At 60.8% G+C, this 17,611-nt stretch overlaps 1 protein-coding gene across 7 annotated transcripts; it reads right to left on the bottom strand.

The window, feature by feature from the left end:
• Positions 1-1,287: 1,287 nt before the first annotated feature.
• On the bottom strand, positions 1,288-16,991 carry GPR37L1 (G protein-coupled receptor 37 like 1). 7 transcript variants are annotated; one of them, XM_085210699.1, is made up of 4 exons: positions 14,070-16,991; positions 12,753-13,127; positions 4,575-6,428; positions 1,288-2,535 (listed from the first exon to the last, which is right to left on the bottom strand). In XM_085210699.1, exons 3-4 carry the CDS (start codon positions 5,247-5,249, stop codon positions 1,723-1,725), a joined length of 1,488 nt encoding a protein of 495 aa, XP_085066825.1. In that variant the 5' UTR covers positions 5,250-6,428; positions 12,753-13,127; positions 14,070-16,991; the 3' UTR covers positions 1,288-1,722. The 7 variants fall into 7 exon arrangements, with proteins under 7 accessions (XP_085066825.1, XP_085066824.1, XP_085066828.1 ...); XM_085210698.1 differs by lacking the exon at positions 14,070-16,991 and having other exon boundaries at positions 12,753-13,731; XM_085210702.1 differs by lacking the exons at positions 12,753-13,127; positions 14,070-16,991 and adding an exon at positions 11,812-11,885.
• Between the last annotated feature and the right edge of the window lie 620 nt (positions 16,992-17,611).

Raw genomic sequence — 17,611 nt, 5'->3', positions numbered from 1 at the left:
GGGCTAGCAGTGCTGGATTTGGAGCAGCTATGCTGGAGAGTCCTGCCCCATCTCTGCCCCGTGGGCTGTGACCGGTGGTGGCAGGGAGCCCCATACCGTGTGTCTCCTAGGGGCTGTCCCCCTGCACCTGGAATTATGCTTTGAGCTCAGAGCACCCTGCCTGCCTACCCGGCCGTGGGCTCTGAGTGAGACTGGGGTGCAACACGCACCATGCCTCGCCTGCACGGGCTGTACAGCCCCCCCTCCCTGCCCCCAGCCTGGCTCCCTCCTCCCCACGCGCCCGCAGCAACAAGCGGCCTTTGTCCGCCCCTGGCCGGGGCTCAGGACGGAGCGGCACTGGGTGAGCGCATGAGAGCGGCCACCTCGCCCTTCCTCCCACCACGCTGCTGCCTGTGCAGGGGGCCCAGCCCTGGGGAACCCTGCCCCAACCAGGACCCTGGCGGGCATCTGTGCCCCAGTACGCACCCTGTGCTGTGAGGTGCCCCCAAACCCCCACAGCCCCAGCATCGTCAGCACAACGCGGGGAGGGCTGGCAGAGGGAAAGGAAAAACTCAGTTTTGTGCTACTGGGAAGAAAACTGGGGCTTTTGTTTCCCTGGCAACAGGGCTGAGAAAGCAAAGCTCGGTGGGTGCTGCTGCACAAAGCCCACAGTGAGCCCCTCGCATTCACCCGCCCGTAGCAACCGTCTCCCTCTCCCCGGCATCCCGCGGGCTGGGGCGGCTGCCAGCCGCACACACAAGGCGCTTTCACAGCTCGGCTCTGGGGGCAGCACGGGGGGGCCGGCACGGCCAGCCTGCCCTCGCTGCTCCCGGCAGCCTGCCTTGGTAGGAGCCCTGGTGAGACGCGGATGCTGGGTTTGGAACGTGTGCTGGTTTGAGATCGGCACCTCGGGTGGGTTTTGTGCCCCTGATGGGCAAAGCGGACGAGGAGCCGGGAGCGCTGCGTGGGGCTCTTTGGATGAGATGTGGGATCTTGGTTCTGCACAGTGCTTTGCAGGCTGTAGGGCCGCTCAGTGCTGAGCCTTGCTGGGACCAACTCAACCCCACAAAGCACTGAGCGCTTGGAGGAGCTCGGCAGAGGCTGCCCTGGCACTCAGCTGGAGGCACCACCATCGCCCTCAGGTGCTGCCTGGCCCAGCACCGCTGCTTTCCTGACCCCCACGTGTCCTCACCCCACTGAGCTGCCCGTGCCCACCCAGAGCCCCCAGGTCTAAGGGGAGAGCGTGGGGTCACACAACCCACCCTGCTCTGACCCCCATTGCTCTGCATGTCTCCGTGCACGATGTGCTCTAGTTTACTGGTTTATTGAGCTCTTACAGGGCACTGCTGGGATCTGGTCGCTAGGACCTTCTCCTACTGTGGAGAGGGCTGGCGGGAGGGGACGGGACAGGACGAGGGCACTTTGTGTTTGCTAAGTCCTCTGCAAACCCTCCTTAGTAGCAGATGGGACCTTTCCTGCACAACTCCATCAGCAGAGCAGCAACCCCCCAGCCTGGCCAGGCACAGAGGGAGCCGACGTCCTTTGGGCAGAGGCAAGAAGGCCACTGATGCAGCCACGGGGACGGGACGCCCCTCGCCCAACACGGGGTTTGAAGCCCACGGTGCAGCCCCTGAGCTGACTCTCCTGCTTGCTCCACGTCCGGGCACGGGGCACTAACGGCAAAAACAACGTTTGGTCTTGGGAGGAGGTGGTGAAATGCTCTCTACGGCTCCTGGTTGGCACTTAGCACGGCGTGCCGAGGGCCAGGAGGGGCGGAGGGGACTCCCGGGGCTTGTCGAAGAAGATGGAGGAGGACATCTCTGTCTTGAGCTTGCCGTCAGCGCTGCCCTCGCTGGAGGCGGCGTCGGGACCGCAGCCCTCGCAGCAGCAGCAGCAGCAGTCCATGAAGGCCTGGCCCAGGGGTCTGCAGAGGCACAGGAGCAGGACGGGCGTCACCGAGCACTTGAAGAACAGAAAGAACTGGTTGATGAGGTTGAGCAGGTCCAAGGTCTGCTTGGACATGTCGGGGGACATGTAGGCCACCACGATGTTGCAGACGTTCTCGGGGGTGGTGCAGAGCCCGTAGATGACGGTCAGCCCGATGATGGTGCAGTTCAAGTGGTTCTCACACTGGCTGTGTTTGGTCCCCCGGCACTCGGCCTTCTTCTCGGTGCCGCGGATCCTGCGGGTCACCAGCTGGCAGCTCACAGTGAAGAGGATGGGCAGGCAGAAGTAGCAGCCGAAGTACCACCACATGCGGGCGTTCTGGTAGGTGAGCACCAGCGAGTAGACGGACTCGGGCAGGTTGGACGAAGGCTTCATGGTGCAAAACTCGGTCACCACGCCGGACACGGGCGACGTGTCCTGGGCCAGCTGCCAGAGCAGGACCTCGGGCACCGACAGCGTCATGGAGCCCACCCAGATGACAGCCAGCTTGGCAATGATGGACTGGCACTGCTCGATGGGCCGGGCGCTGGCCTGCGGGCTGGTGGCCGCGTGGAACCTGTCGATGCCCAGGGCACAGAGGCTGAAGGTGGTGACTCCCAGGGACGATACCTGGTGAAGGGGAAGCAGAACAGGTGGGACTTCCTGTGGGGGCCTCGAGGGGTTGACTTGATGGCACTGGAAGCTCCCAGCCACCCAACAGCCCCGGACCCTTCCTCCAAGGTTTGACTGAGGTCGCATCCCAGGTTTGGAGCCGCCTTCCTGCGACTCCTGGAGGGGCGCTGGATAAGCGTCCCTTGACCCACGTGTCCCTGCACTGCTTCCTGTTCTGCACAAAGCTTTGCTGGATGCCGGTCTGTCCATCCAGCCAGGGTGGGAATAGCAGGATTGTCCCTCAGGCTCTTCTATTCTGGATGTTTTTGGAGAGGAAAAGCATGGACGGCTGCTCCCGTCAGAGCCTTCCCATGGCCCTGGCTGCCCAGGCTGGCTCATCCCTGCCCTGTTCTGCAGATCTGCTGCCTGCTTCCCAGGCAGCCCAATAGAGCTGAGGACACCGTTGCCACAAACCAGCTCAGGGCAATTTCCGCTGCATTGAGGAGAAACATCCCTGTTTGCCAAAGGGAAGAGGCCAAAGGAGGCAGAGGGAGGGCTGCCCAGGCGCTGAGGGTCACAATCAGCATTCAACCCCGCAGCCCCTGGCCAGGAGCACGGCAGTCACATGCTGCTGCCCCAAAGCCCCGTGGCTGTTCCTGGCCTCACGAAGCCACCAAACATCCCCCTGTGCTGAAGGGCATTCCCAGCACTTGGAAACCTTCTGATGTGTGTGCAGCATGCAGCAACCTGCCAGTGGGCTTTGCAAGAAACAGACCTGGCACCTCTGACCCAGAACAGCTCTGGCATCCCCGCTGAGCCCTTTGCAGTGGCTCTGAGTTGGCCTCGTTAGTGCTGCAGGGCACAGCAGCTCATGCCAAACACCCAGCATCACCACTCAGTTTCTGTGCAGCACTGCCCTGACAGCACCATGGCCCTCAGCACAGCACTGCCATCGCCATCCCATACCCAGCCTCACCACCCAGCAGTGCTGCTCGTGTCCCAGCACTTCTGCTCAACATCAGCTGTACCACCGCCTCTCCTTTACCCTAAGGCTGCCCCAGGCTCTCCTCTCCTGGTCCTTGGAGACTGTGCAGGGACCGCACATCCCTGGAGCTACGCCATGCCCATCCTTCAGCAGCCCCAAGATCTCAGCATCCCTCTTTGGCGGATCCTGAGGCACTCCAGTGCTGCTGGCTCACTGATCCTGGAGGTGCCACCCTCACAAGTGCATCAAACTGGACTGCCCAGATTCAGGTCACAGCAACACCTCCCCATGAAGGGGTCTGCTCTGGGGGCATCCCTCTTTCCTCTCCATTCTCACCCAACACTGAACCTGCCTTGGCAAATGCTCATCCATATTCCTGCCCCTATCTGAGTACTCCAGCTGCCTGGTCGTGCCATGGAATGCTTGAGGTGGAGGATGGGAATGGGACAAAGCCCTCACTTAATAAGTCTGGGATGGGAGTCCTCCAGGAATGAGCAACTCCTGCTTTGCTGAGCAACAGAGGCATTGCTGGGATGGTGGCAGCCCATCATCTCGTTGTGCTGGGCTGCAATATGCAGGTGCTGGCTGCGGTCAGGGCACACGTAGGGCTGTGCCTGGAATCACCCAGGCCAGTACCCAAAGTAGCATCACTGCGTGCCCTGTGCAGGTGTGTGCATCCAGACCGTGAGCAATCACTCCTGAGGCCTCCTGCTCTCATACCCAGCCTGGCTGCCCCCAGGAGCGTGCACAGCTCACCTCCAGAAGATTTGGGGTGATTTTGGGACTTAGCTTGGACTTGGTAGCATTAGGTTCCTGGTCGGACTTGATCTTAAAGTTTTTTTCCAACCTGAATGACTCTATGACTCTATCCCGTGATTCTACATCTTGGGGTCATTCTTTTCACCCATAAGGAATGAGCAGAGATCTCAGGTTCCCACTCCCATCCCTGCCCCTGCCCTGCTCAGCAGTCAGCACGGGCAATGTCTCCCCGTGGTGGGGTCTCTGGGCACACGGTGCCAGGCCCTGGGCAGCGATGGTGCCCCCAAAAGAAGGGAGTAGAGCAGCCCCTTACCTCCATGAAGGGCACGACGCGGCACGAGATGTCCCCCAGCAGCCTCTTCTTGGTGATCTCGTTGAAGATGACCACAGGCAGGCAGAAGAAGAGGATGAGGAAGTCCCAGAAAGCCAGGCTGGCCAGGATGGAGTTCCAGGCGCTCTTCATGTAGTAGTTGTGCCACACGATGCACATCACCGAGAGGTTCCCAATGATGCCCACCGCAAAGACGATGAGGGACAGGAACATGACGGCGTAGGCGCTGTAGGAGTTCTCCGTCACCGGGTACAGCGGGTTCTGGATTTGCAGCCTCTTGTCGGACACCGTGGTCAGGTTGGCGGCGGGCTCAGCCCCCCCATCCGTGGGGACCCCCCGCTGCTGCTCAGAGGGGTCGGTGCTGGACGGCACCATGGCCCTGGTGGGGTGCAGGCCGGCGGCATTGATGGGCCGCGGGAACTCCACCCGCACCCCCGGCACGTACTGCTGCACCGACTTGGAGTCCTCCACCGTGCCCCGACGCGGCCGCGCCTTCAGCTCTGCGTTATCCTGCGCAGCCACGGGCAGCGTCCCACCTCCACCTGCGCCCTGGTTTGGGCGCACGCCGCCTTCTGCGCGCCGCCCGGCTGCGTCCGGCATCGCCGCGGCCCCCGGCAGCGCCAGCAGCAGGAGGACGAGCGATGGGGGCGAAGGCATGATGTCCTCCGCAGCCTCTGCGGGAAGCGTCTGACGGAGCAGCCCCGGGGCTGCGGGGAACGAGGAGGGGCCGGAGGAGCTCCGCTCGGTCCGGCTGCGGCCGCTGCTGTGGTCGCTGCGGAGCGCTCCGGGCAGGATAAAGGAGCGGCAGAGCCGGGCCCTCTGCTGGTCACCCACCGCTGCCGGGACGCTGCCAAAAGCTGAGAGCCACAGCCCGGGATGCGCATCCCCCGCTGCGCTCCAGCGACCCCCAGCATCTCCCCATGGGGCCCTGGGCAGCCTGAGCTGGTGGGGGGCAACCAGACCAAGGCAAGGGTTGGGATCTTCCAGGGCCCTTCCAACCCAAGCATTCCATCTGTGGTTCTGCGATCTTTAAGGGACCTTCCAGCACAACCATTCTATGAGTCTATGATTCTGGCTTTACAGCTCCACGATTCCATGGCTCTGTGGCTCTATGATGGTATGATATACGATACGATTCTCTGAACCCAGACCGAGATGCCCACGGCTTGGCACCTGGCTGCAGTGCTACCCCCCAGCAGGGGTCTCAGGAGGACTGAAGGTCCCTGACCTCCTGCCTTCACCTCTCTCCATTCCCATCACCTCTGCTATCACAGAACAATGTGTTATGTAAACTAAACTTTATCCTACACACTCCTTAGAAAACAAACAAAGCCAACAAACAAGAGCTGAATCCCTTTGGTCCTGGCTAACCCAACATGTGAATCCATTCACTCATCGCTTTACTTCACGAGGTTTCTAACCCACAGGTTTTCCCCCGCAGTTTGTAACCTGTAACTCGCATCCATCCCAACTCCTGCCCTGTGCCAGCAGTGGCAGCACTCCTCCTTCCTCCTTCCTCCTCCCTCGTGCAGGTGTCCCCGCTGTCACATGGGAAAGCAGCTGTCGGATCTGCTCCAAAAGCTTCTGGGCAGAGCTGACTATTTCTGCCTTCCAGCTCGGAGGTTCGGTCCGTGCCATCTCCGTGAGTCCATGGGCTCTGAAGAAGACTCCGGGCAATGAATGGGCTGCGGGAGGCAGAGAGAGGTGGAGGATTCTCATCCCTGGATACTTCTGAAGGGAGAAGCAGCATTCCAGCTCCTGCTGGGGTCTGCAGGAGCACAGTGAGATGCCCGAGGGCTGTCCTGGGAGCAATGGCTGCACCGGTTTCTGGCCAACCTATAAAAAGGGGAATGGCTCAGCTGGAGCTCAGCAGTGACTGAGCACCAGGTGAGGCTGCTGAGTGCTCCAGGTGCTCTGTTCCAAGGACACCGGCAGCCATGGGGAACATCAGGGGGAACAGCCAAGCAAATTTAAAATGAGTCGCACGTTCTCGTCAGCGGAGAGCAAACCCCAGAAGGGTGAGCTCTGAGAGAGGAAAACCAGAGCTGCTTTCCAGCGCCCGGAGGCAGCGACGCAGAGCCGGGGCAGCCGAGCGCTGCCGGCATTCGGATTACGCTGGATAACCGAAGGACGGGCGACTCCTCCTCCTCCCCAGCGACCCGCAGCGCGGAGCCCCGCGCCCCGTGCAGGCTATGGGCAGAGATGGGCAGCGCCCCCTGCAGGAGGGGGGGAGGACGGGGCGTTCGCAGTGCCCACAGCCGCGCTCTGGATGGAGCCCTCGGCCGCTGCCGCCTCAGCCCGGTGCTGTTCCGCAGGGAGCGGGGCTATTTTTAGTTTCATTTCATTGCACAACAGCGGGTGCGGCGTGGAACCGCCTGCAGACAGCAGCGGAGTTCACTGGGGCAAGGTGACACCGCGGCACGGCAGTGACCTCCGGCTCTGCTGCCCGGGAACCGCAGCCCTCCTGGGCTCAGCAGCTCCCAGCCAACGGCGGCCCCGAACCGCGGGGCCCGGAGGCTCTTTGGGAACCGCGCATTTTCCCTCTCAGCCCACATTCGCAGACGGGCTGAGGCTGTTTCTCTGGAGATGAGTGTGCCGGGCTCTGTGAGCATCTCCTGGGAGCGCTGCATCAGTCGGAGCTCCCAAATGTCACCAGGGGAGGTTTCTGCCCAAATCCCCTTTTCCTGATGTTTCATCCAACCCTCAGCGCCTCTGCACACAGATCACACCCCATCTGACACGTCCCCTCCTCGGGGCCATGGGGACAATACCACAATGAGCCTGGAGCTGTCAGAAAAGGAGCAAAAGAGAGAAGAGTTTCTGAGCACCACAGCAAAGGTCCTCCCCATCTTCTGGGGCTTCTGAAAGCTGCTGCTTTGTAACGAGAGGTCTTTGTTGCAGCAAAGGGAGAGATGAAGCTGCTCAGCACCGCTTCACCTCCTACCTGCTACATCCCTACTGCCACAATAGGGGCTGCCTGGATGGGTCCCAGTGGTGGTGCAGTTCATATGGCATCATTACGGTCTGATTTTTTTATCGATGAGCCTTTTGGGTCCCCGCCCGATGCCAGGAGAGCAGCCTGGCGTTTGCAGCACACAGCCCTGCCTGCAGCCCCCTGGGAGCAGAGCAGGGGCTCGGCCACACCTGTTTGCCCAGCGCCCTGCCGGCGATCCGCCCTCTTCTTTGGAAAGTGGGGGAGGGCAGGGAAAGGACACAGCAAACAGGCAGAGCTGTGGCACCGCTCCCAGCGGCCTTAAAGCGCGGCCCGAAGGCTCGGCTCTGTTCGGCACAGGGGGAGGGGATGTCGGCTGCGGGGCCTCCCCGAGCATTGCAGCCATTTCCATCAGCCCTTCTGTTTGCAGCTGGGTGTTCAGGCAAGGATCTGAAAGCTCAAGGCGAGTTCAGCTTAGGGCAAAGGCAATATCTGGCAGCACAAAACGAGCGATGTCCTGGAAGCGGCGCAGGCTGTTTGGAGAGGCGCCGAGCTCAGCCCCTTTGTCTGAACCCGTTTGGCACTTGGCTCACAAATTCCCTTTGAACACTCGAGGACTCGTGAATGCAATTGGGAGCAAAACCACTGAGTTCCTGATAGGAAACGGGCCGCCTTCAAACCCTCTACTTTCTTTTTTTCGGCAAATATGGTACCTGGTGTGATGCTGTGATGTGAGAGATGACTGCAGCATCCCTTGGGGACATCCCTGGTCAGGGCACTGTGCTGCAGGAGTTTTGTCACCCTTGTTTCCTAATCTAATGGTGCTTCAGTGCCTGAGCTGTTCTCAGCTGCTCCTGCAGCCCAAACCCAGTGGGGCTGCAGGGGGACTTTGGAGATGGGACACAGTAGGTCACAGCGACGGTTAGAATTGGTGATCCTGAAGAACATCTCCAACCTACATGAATTCTGTGAAATTATTTTATGGTTCAATGATTCTTTGAGCTCTGCTTATTGGGAACACCACAGCTTGCTGTCTGAGTGCTGTGGACCTGGCAAGAGTCTGGCAGCACACACTCTATGGGGCACAGAGGGATGGGGGGCTGCACCCAGAGCTCTGGTGCACCCAGAGGACATGGCTTAATGGCTGATATGGCCATGCAGCAGCTGCCGCAGGTTCCCGTGCTGCAAATGTGCCACCCAGAGACCCCATCCCAACCCAGCCTTCATCTCCTGAGCTGATCTCCCCACTTCCCCTCAAACCTTCAGTGGCTGCTGACAGCCTGACCCGGTGCTGCCCCTTCTGCACACACATCAGCCAGCCTCGCTGACAGCCTCTGCCACGCACTGCAGAGACGGTGCCACCAATGCCACCACTTTGCATCCCTCCCTGCCCCGGGGTCAATTCCCTTGGGGCCTCTTCCCCGGGGGTCCCTGTCCTTCCTGGGGCACGCTATGCAGTGCAGGGTGGGCGCAGATCCCACTCCAACTGCCCCCAGCCCTGCGGAGCCCCCTGCAGTGGAGTTTGTCCTGCCAGTGGTGAGCAGAACCCTGCGGTGACACTTCGCAGCTGCTGTCGCCCCACCCTGGGTGGGGACGAAGGTCACCCTGCAGAAAGTTCGGCTGCTTGCTGACGGAAAAAAGGGGGGAAATTCCCTGCTTGGCACGCATGCAAATGAGGGCTGGGGCCGGAGACCCTGTGCCCAAGAAGCCCTCCGTCCTCCCAGGGTCACATCAAGACCTGAAGTGCTGCGGGTGTCCCTTGGAGCTGCTCACGTTCTCATCGCTGCTGCCAAAACTGGGGGAGATCTCATCCAGGAGGCCCAGGAGAAAAGCCACCATCTGTGCTGTGCTATGCAGGATCGGCAGCTGTGCCCAACACAGGGAGCTGAGCACCGTGCCAGCAGGGTGGGCATCATCCTGCTGTGACATGGGATGGGCACAGAGGAGCTGCTCAGCACTGACCCACATGGCCACCATCCAGCAGCCCACACAGAGTGGGGTTTCTCCATGCTGCAATAAAGCAGCACCATGCAAGGCGTTCTCCCTGAGATCCAGGTCAGTGCCTCCAGCCCCACACTGAAGCCGGTGGCACTGAGTCACCGTGTGCCACAGCCCCATCCCGGTATCTGCCAGGCGTGGCAGCTCAGCAGCTGACGTGAGCCCACGGGCAGCGATGCGGCTGTAATTGCAGCGTGGAGCTGATAGTGTGGCCGTGTTCCCTCCCTGCACTCGTGACTTGAGGTGGGGGATAACTCTGTGACATCGTCCTGCTGCTCACACCTCGCTCAGGGTCTAACTGCCTGCCTGAGAGCCGTCCCACATCTGCCAGGACTCGGGTCATCGCCTCCTGGAGAAGCCAGGCTCTGTCTCTCCCTGACGGGTCTTGTAGAAATGAAAGCACTACAGTGGGAACAAACCTGGGGCTGCCAGCAGACACAAAGGCAGGGAGGAAAGAGAGAAACTGGGGACTGAATAGCAGAATCCCCATACACATCACCTGTGGCAAAGCACCTCTTGAGCTGCAGGGTGCTGAATGAAGGGATGGGGAAGCACAGGGCAGAGCCCATCCTGCTCCGTACACCTGGGTTCCTGCAGGTTCCCAGCTGTGGGCACAGAGGTCCCACAGAACGTAGGAACACCTGGGGCTGTCCCTGTGATCCCAGCATTCACTGCTGGATGGCAGACAAACAGCCATGGGTGAGTGCTTGAGCCTGTGCCACACAACTGGGCTGCTGGCAATGCTGCCGGGTGGCACTTCTGCCAGCAGAGCGTGGTGAGAACTGCTCAGGCACCGTGGGAAAGCCGCAGGTGGGGATGCCCTTTTTGCTTATATGGGGTAGAAGTGGCTTCAACGGGGCAGTGCAGCAGCAGTGACCTCCAGCAGCAACACAAACGCAGTAACACAGCACCCCCACAGCTCCTGATGCCATGCAGCACCACACGCGGCTCCGGGTCTGTGAGATGCACGGCACCTCGCTGCGGGCGCACAGCCCCTCCTTACCGAGCCCTCAGCACCGGGGCGGCGCTCGGCCGGCTGTCAGCGGAGCTCCGCGTTTGGCTGTAAGCGCGCCGTTTGTCCAAAGGGCTTCCAGCAGCGTTATAGCAGAAGCTTTTACGAAGCAACAGGAGGAGCTTGCTGGAAGCACAGCGATGGCGCTGATGAAGGCAAAACCCTGCCTAAACAAAGAGTGAAATCTGGGCAAGTGACACGAGTAACCACAGCACGGAGGGCCAACGCTGCTATTTTTTCTTAAGGCACGACTCGCTAAAGGCATAAAAGTGAACATTCAAGCATTTCTAAGCACACGAAGGGCAGTTACCCACCGGAGAGCCCAGCAAAGCGCACCGAGCGAGCGCACAGAAAAAGAGCAGCGAAGAGAGCGCAGCGACTCGGAGCAGCGCAGCCGGCGGCCCTCGGGGCACCGGGAGACCCCGCGACCCCCCGGCAGCGCTCAGCTGATGGCAGCAAAGCCTCCCCACGAGCGCGGGGCGCAGCGCTGCTGCTGCGGCCGGGCGGCGGCTGAACGACCCCCGGCAGCGCCCCGAGGGCGCACCGCGACCACCAGAAACCAAACCCAAGCTCTCACCAATGAGCTTCCAGGAGCGACCAAAGCAGCCAATCGGAGCCCAGGTCCCCTCAGGTGGGACTGAAGCGGTCAATCAGAGCGCAGCTGTCGGCAAGATCCCCTCGGCAGGGACGCAAGCAGCCAATCACAGCTCCTCCCCGCCGCACCTGCGGGAGCGCCAGCTGTGCTCTGATTGGCTGCGCTGCCGACACGGGCTCAGCGCACGGCGTTTCCTATCGCAGGAGACAAAAATGGCGTGGGAACTGCTGAGATGGGGGGGGAAGGGGCGGTGCGCCGGGGGGGGCTGAGCGACCACTGCCCCGCAGTGCCCCCCTGCCCAGAGCTGGGCAGAGCCCGCTGTGCCACCGGGCGTGCGCTGCAGGCGGACGGCGCCGCTTCCATTCATCGCGCTGCTGGTTGTCACAGCAACCGGCCGTTTCCTTCTGCCTGCTCCATCCCTCAGCCCCACGGCTGCGGTAATTGCAGCCAAACTTCCATTCGGGACTGGGGAGGGGGGAGATGCTCTGACCTGGGCGGCAGGTCACCCACCCGAACACGTCCCAGTGCCGCAGGGCGGGGCGGCAGCAGCCGCCCATCGTCACCCATCGTACCATCACACCGTCACATTGTCGCACTGTCATATTGTCACACCGTCACATTGCGCACTGTCACATTGTCACACCGTCACGTTGTCACCCGTCACATCGTCACCCGTCCCTACCCGCCATCCGAGGCTGCAGACGGGGAAAGTCACACGAGTGGGGAAACAGCAGCCGAGGATCTGCCCTGCGTCACCGGCACGGCTGACCTTGGATGTGCCTCGCGGCTCCGCCCCCCCCCCCCCGGCGATGTGGGTGCAAATTTTATATTTTATATATATATATATATATATATATATATATTTATGTTTTAACAGCCAAAACCCGCCCAGCCCCGCTGCAGGGCAGCCCCGGGCACCGCACCGCCAGGGGAGGGAGCTGAGCTGCCTTTGGGGCTGCAGCTCGGGGAAACTGCAGCGGTGGGAGCAGCCGTGCCCGCGGCAGCACACGCCCCACGGGCAGATATTCCTGGCATGGGGTGGGTGCAGACCTTTTTCTTTCATGGCAGGCCCTGCCCTGCCCCACGCTGCGGTGCTGGGGTGAGGGCGCGGGCACCGCTGTGCAGTGCAGGCAGTCGAGCCCTGCAGCCTGAGTTTGTGCCAGCAGCAGCGCCCAGCCCTGGCACAGCAGCACACACTGTGTGCATCTCCAGCCCTGGCACAGCAGCACGCACTGTGTGCATCTCCAGCCCTGGCACAGCAGCACGCACTGTGTGCATCTCCAGCCCTGGCACAGCAGCACGCACTGTGTGCATCTCCAGCCCTGGCACAGCAGCACGCACTGTGCACGTCTCCAACAGCAGCGCTGTGCAGCCACCCACTGAGCCTTTGCTGCAGCTCTGCTGGGCTGTGAATGCCAGTCTGTGCCTGCAGTGTGAGCTGCTGCCAGCCTGAGCCGTGCCTGGTAACCGCACGGGACAGCAGTAAATATCCCGGGGACAATGCAGTGACACAGGTCACTGGCACTGGGAGCTGACACGAGTCGTGCGATGGAAAGCTGCCAGCAGAGAGCCCGGCGGGATGTGGGCACACAGTTTGCTCAGCCAGGTGAGATTTAAGGTTACCTGCTGGAAAATGGGCGCCTGGCAGAGTCCTCATGGTCACACACAAGCAGCACTCTTGCAAAGGGTGGCATCGCTCTGCAGTGCCCTGGGGTGCCCACTGCAGAAAGGATCAATGTGGCCATGCTAAAATTCCCTGATGGCTCTCAGACCTTTTTCCAGGGTCCCCACGTGCTCCTGCCCATGGCTGGCCTTGAGCTCAGTTGCTGCAGGAGCGCTGATTTCCAATTCTTGCTCATCCCTGGCAGTGCTGCGACCACAAGTCGGCATTCATCCACTCCAGGACAGGAGCACCGCCAGGCACTGCCCATTTCAGCTCACTGCATGGTGAAATGTTGGAGCTTTCTGCCTCTGACCAGCATTTCCCATCTCAGATTCCTCAAAATGTAGAAACAAAACAGAATATGACTCAGATCTGTTGCCCTTGGCTTTGCTCCAGGGAAAATTTTCAAAACTATGCCTTTTGCTCCAAAATCTTCTGTCAGAAGGGACTTGCCCATGGTTTTCTGTGCCCTGTCCACCTGGGATACACTCATGGGAGCTGCAGGAGGTGGGGGGTGGCTGGGACAGAGAGCAAAGGGCGTCAGGAAAGCAGGGGAATTTCTGCCATCCTCCCTGCAATGATACAGCACCACTTCCCATGCGCCACCACCTCCCACGGGGCTGTGTTTAGGATGGTTTTGGCTGTGCTAGGAGCACGCTGCCTGACCTCAGCACGGGCATCACTTACAGGAGCAGAGCGGGGTGGGGTGGGGAGCCTGGCGAGCAGGTTTAGGGCTGAGGCTGCCCTTCGTGCACAGCACAGGCTGCCTGCATCCTGGTAAACACATTGCGAAAGGCTGGGGTTGGTGCAGCCAGGTCACAGCTGAGTCACCACCGCGTGCTCCATGCTCCGTTCACCATCCCTGCTTGGCCAGGTGCCTCCTGCTCTGTGCAGCGGCACTATGTGGTCCCTCAGCTCAGAGGGTGGACGCAGCAAGGACTTCCCCTGCATCCACTCCAATGCTCAGAGCCATGGAGGTGAGAGCAGGGTCAGCTCTCGGTGCTTGGCTCAGTCCCATAAGTCCCAAAGCCATGTTCCCATCCACCATACAGGTTTGCTTGTGGGAGGATGCCTAGCATGCTGCACAGCGTGTGGCCGTGCCATGCACACACTGCTGTGTCACCCCGGCTGCTTTCACACATCACTTTCCCCAGTTCCAGGCTGCCTTCAGACAGCGAGCAGCTGTGATAACCATGAGCCATACTGCCTGGGATGGAACAAGGCTCCTGCCAGCTTAGGAACCTGCTGCAGGCTGCATGCTCTCTGCTGGAAGATACCTGGGAGCAGGCTTCCTGCAGCAGCCACAAGATCTCAATCTGCTCTCCGCACCAGGCTGTGGTTTCCTTTAACTCTTCTCTCTTCAGGATCTGGCAATACAGGAACTGCAACAACATCTGGAGAGATGGAAACAGGGAAGGTGCCAGACTGTGTTCCAGGTGTGCTGAGCATCCTGCCTGGCCTTCTCTGCCTGTGCTCCATGCCATGCCCCCAGGACCCAGCACCAGATATGGGGCAAAACTCTGACACCGGTTGCATCTCCAGCTCAAGCCAACTCAATCTGCCCTCAGGAGCAGTGCCAGCCTCACCACCTGGGCACTCACCGTGAGTCACCTGCAAAATAACAGCCGTCCAGAGGCTGCCAGTGGCATGGAGCTGTGCCCAGGCTGGAGCAGCAACCACCTGGCAGAGCCTCTTGGACTGCAGGCCCAGCAGGAGCCCAGCACAAGCCTTGGTCAGCACTGCCTCCTGGGCAGGAGACCCCCAAGCAGCAGAGACTTCAACCCTACCAAAGAGCCTGCAGCACAGCGTGCACCTGTACCTAAAGCTCACCCTTAGCACGCTCCAAAGGCAACTGCATATCCTCATGCCATGCCTCAGCTTTGGACTGCCCTTTTGCTTTCTCTGTATCATTTATTGAAGTTTCAAAACAGTTCTGTTTGTGTGATGAGTGCAGCCCCCAGCACCCATACCAGCTGCAGTGCTGATGGCATTGCTCGGGCTGTCCTCTGCCTTGCACCAAAAGCCCCGACTGAGCCTTGGGGCAATGGAGGCACTCTGAGGGTGAGTGAAGCATGACCGGGTAAGATGGAAGGGGGAGGAGAGCTCATGGGCTCCTTGCATGCAGAACCCATGCAGAAGGAGCAGGATCTGTAGCTCCTGTACACTGATGCATCTCTGCATCCATCCCTGCAGAGAGCACTCAGCACCACGAGAGGCTGCAAACATCTGCGAGAAGCACTGGACCCAATGGCATGCAGAGTAGTGCAAAGTGAAGGAGTGAGCAGCAGATGGGCAGAGGGGTTTGCACAGTGTGAGTTGCCCTCTGAGTTGCTGATGGAGCAGAGCAGATCTCAGACAGCAAGGATGCAATACGTTGGTGGCAAAGCACAGATTTTGGCACTGCGCGCTCTTGGCTCCTTGCCCACATCAGCGCCGGCTGTGCCAGAGCTGCCGGGATCTTGGGGATCTTGGGAATGGGTCAGGAGGCTTCAGTGCGAGGCTGGGGACAGGCAGGCCCTGCTGCAGGAGAGCAAGAAAGGGTTAGCCCTGCTGGTGATGCCTGCCTGCAGGTATGTGAGCTATGTGCCAGCTCAAGCACACCAGCTCGGCAGGGGAGAGACGCGCCTTGGTGCTGCCCGGGTTGCCTAGAGATTGCTCTGCAGGAGGATGGAGGAAGAAGGGAGCAGCATGCTGGGCTGCTGTGGAGCTGGGTGCACCCAGACCTCCCTGCTGGCTTAGGGAGGGCTGTGCTGCCAGCTGGTTCCAGTGTGTGCTCTGCTCCAGGGGCATTTCCCTGGCAAATGAGCCCGTGCCCTGCTCCACCACCCGCAGTTGGATTTGCTTTGCAAAACAAGGTGACTTCCAGCAGAAAGAGAGGGCAGCAAACATGCCCAGAAATGTCCCACTGGGGCACTGCTGGCTCCGTCTGCTTCATCCGCAGGGCCATTGCCACGGCCATGGTCTCCATAGCAGCCGCTGCCATGGGAGCTGTGTTCTGCACACCCTGTCCCACTGCCAGCCTGGGCCCCATGGCTATGAGGCAGTTGATGAGTGACACCATTGGGGTGTGACACCGTTGGGGTGTGACACCGTTGGGGTTGAGCTGTTAGAGACAGTGACCATTGCTCCCGGTGTTTAGTGCCTCTGGCACATGAGATATATGGCTCTGGCACAGCGTGTGGGAATGATGGGCTGGCATCTGTGGGGCAAGAGAGAAGGGATGGAGGTGTAATCTCAACTGGGGAGCTGGAAGAGGCACCAAGAGGGAACGTAGCTGAGCACTGAGGCTTGGGGTGACGCAGGTGGGACTGCTGGGTGAGGTCACCTCAGAGCTCCACAGAGGGGAAATTTGCCCGCCTGCCCCTAAAAGCCTCCTATTTGCCACTAGGCACGTGGTGAGCTTGCCGTGATGGTGAGGCTCAGGCTCACCCCTCCCTGTCCCTCCATCCACCACCACGCAGGGATGGAGCTGACCCTGCTACGGGCTCCCCGTGTGCCATCCTTTTATGGTGCACAGCAGCATAAAGAACTCATTGTTCCCGCATGGAAATGATCATCCGCCCAGCCTGGAGACACAGGGCAGCTCTGTCAGCACTGCTCTAGGGTTTCAAAGGCCGAGATCAAAGGGCCCCCCTGGTTCTGACTGCCAGCCCTCCAGAGACACCTGTCATAAAGGCACCTCCTGATTGTTCCCATTTCGCCCGTGGGAGTCGCCGGGGCCGCGGGGCTGAGCGCTGCGGACAAAGGGCTGTTGTTGGGGAAGGGCATCCCGCAGGGATGTCCCCGCGTCCCCGCAGCAGGGCTCACTCCGCAGTCCCAGCGCCGTGCAGAAGCTGAAATCCCTCCTGGCGGCCGCTTCCCCCACCGCTTATCTCCCGGACTTCAGCCCCGGCCGTCCCTATCTGCAGACACACCTCGTGCGGGCGGCTGTCGGCCCAGCAGCGCCGTATTCCTCCGTCTGCGCGAAGCTGGCAGCGGCGGCCCCGCAAATGCCGGCGCCGTGATGCAACCCCACCGCCACGGCGCGGCTCCTGGCACGGCTGGGAGCGTGGGGAGGGCCGGGGGGGGAGGAGGGGCGGCGACCCTCTCGAAAGGGTTTCCGAAGCACAGAAAGCGCGGCCTGCAGCACGTGTGCGGCGAGTGCGGTGCGGTCTCAGCAGGTCGAGCTTGGTGCTGTCAGGAGGAGAATCGGGATGCTCGGCCACGGGAGGTCATCTGTGAAAGCGGCCCAGCTGCCCAGCGAGTTGTGGAGCTAATTAAAGCATAAGGAGATGGTTTATAGTGGCTCTGAGGTTCTTGTGGTTGGTGGTCCTGAGTGAGAGTGAGGCAGCCCTGACGGAGGGCTGCATGTCCCAGAAGGTGGGGATGTGTGACCTGTCTGTCCCCAGGCAGCACCGGAGTGATGCTGCAGCCCCTCTCTTCCCTTGTCTTCACCAAGAGCAGCTAAAGGGACCTGAGGGCGTGAGGAGCTGGAGATCCTCACTCCCAGTCCCTCCAAGTGTAGACGTGACACAGCACAGGATGCAAGGTCTTCACATCCCGACCCCCTGGGGTCCACGCGTGCCATGCTCAGACCTGAGCTCACTCATCCTGGGCCTGCTGGGTCCCTGGGACCCCCCAAAACTCCTCTCATCACCCACTGGGGCTGCACTGGCCTCTGTTTACCCTCATTTCTGCCCCTCCCAGCACAGCCGTGTTTGCCTTCTCATGGCACCCAGTGCTGAGCAAACAGAGCGTGGGGACAGACGAGCAGCTGGCAGGGAGCTCCCTGTGCTCCCCCCGGCGTGGGCTTTGCAATAAAAATGTGGATCCAGTTTGA

The sequence above is a fragment of the Meleagris gallopavo genome, chromosome 28 (assembly GCF_905368555.1).
Source record: "Meleagris gallopavo chromosome 28, MGAL_WU_HG_1.1, whole genome shotgun sequence".
Classification (NCBI taxonomy): domain Eukaryota; kingdom Metazoa; phylum Chordata; class Aves; order Galliformes; family Phasianidae; genus Meleagris; species Meleagris gallopavo.
Note: the sequence above shows the minus strand (reverse complement) of the source record. Positions and strands in the feature narration are given on the sequence as shown.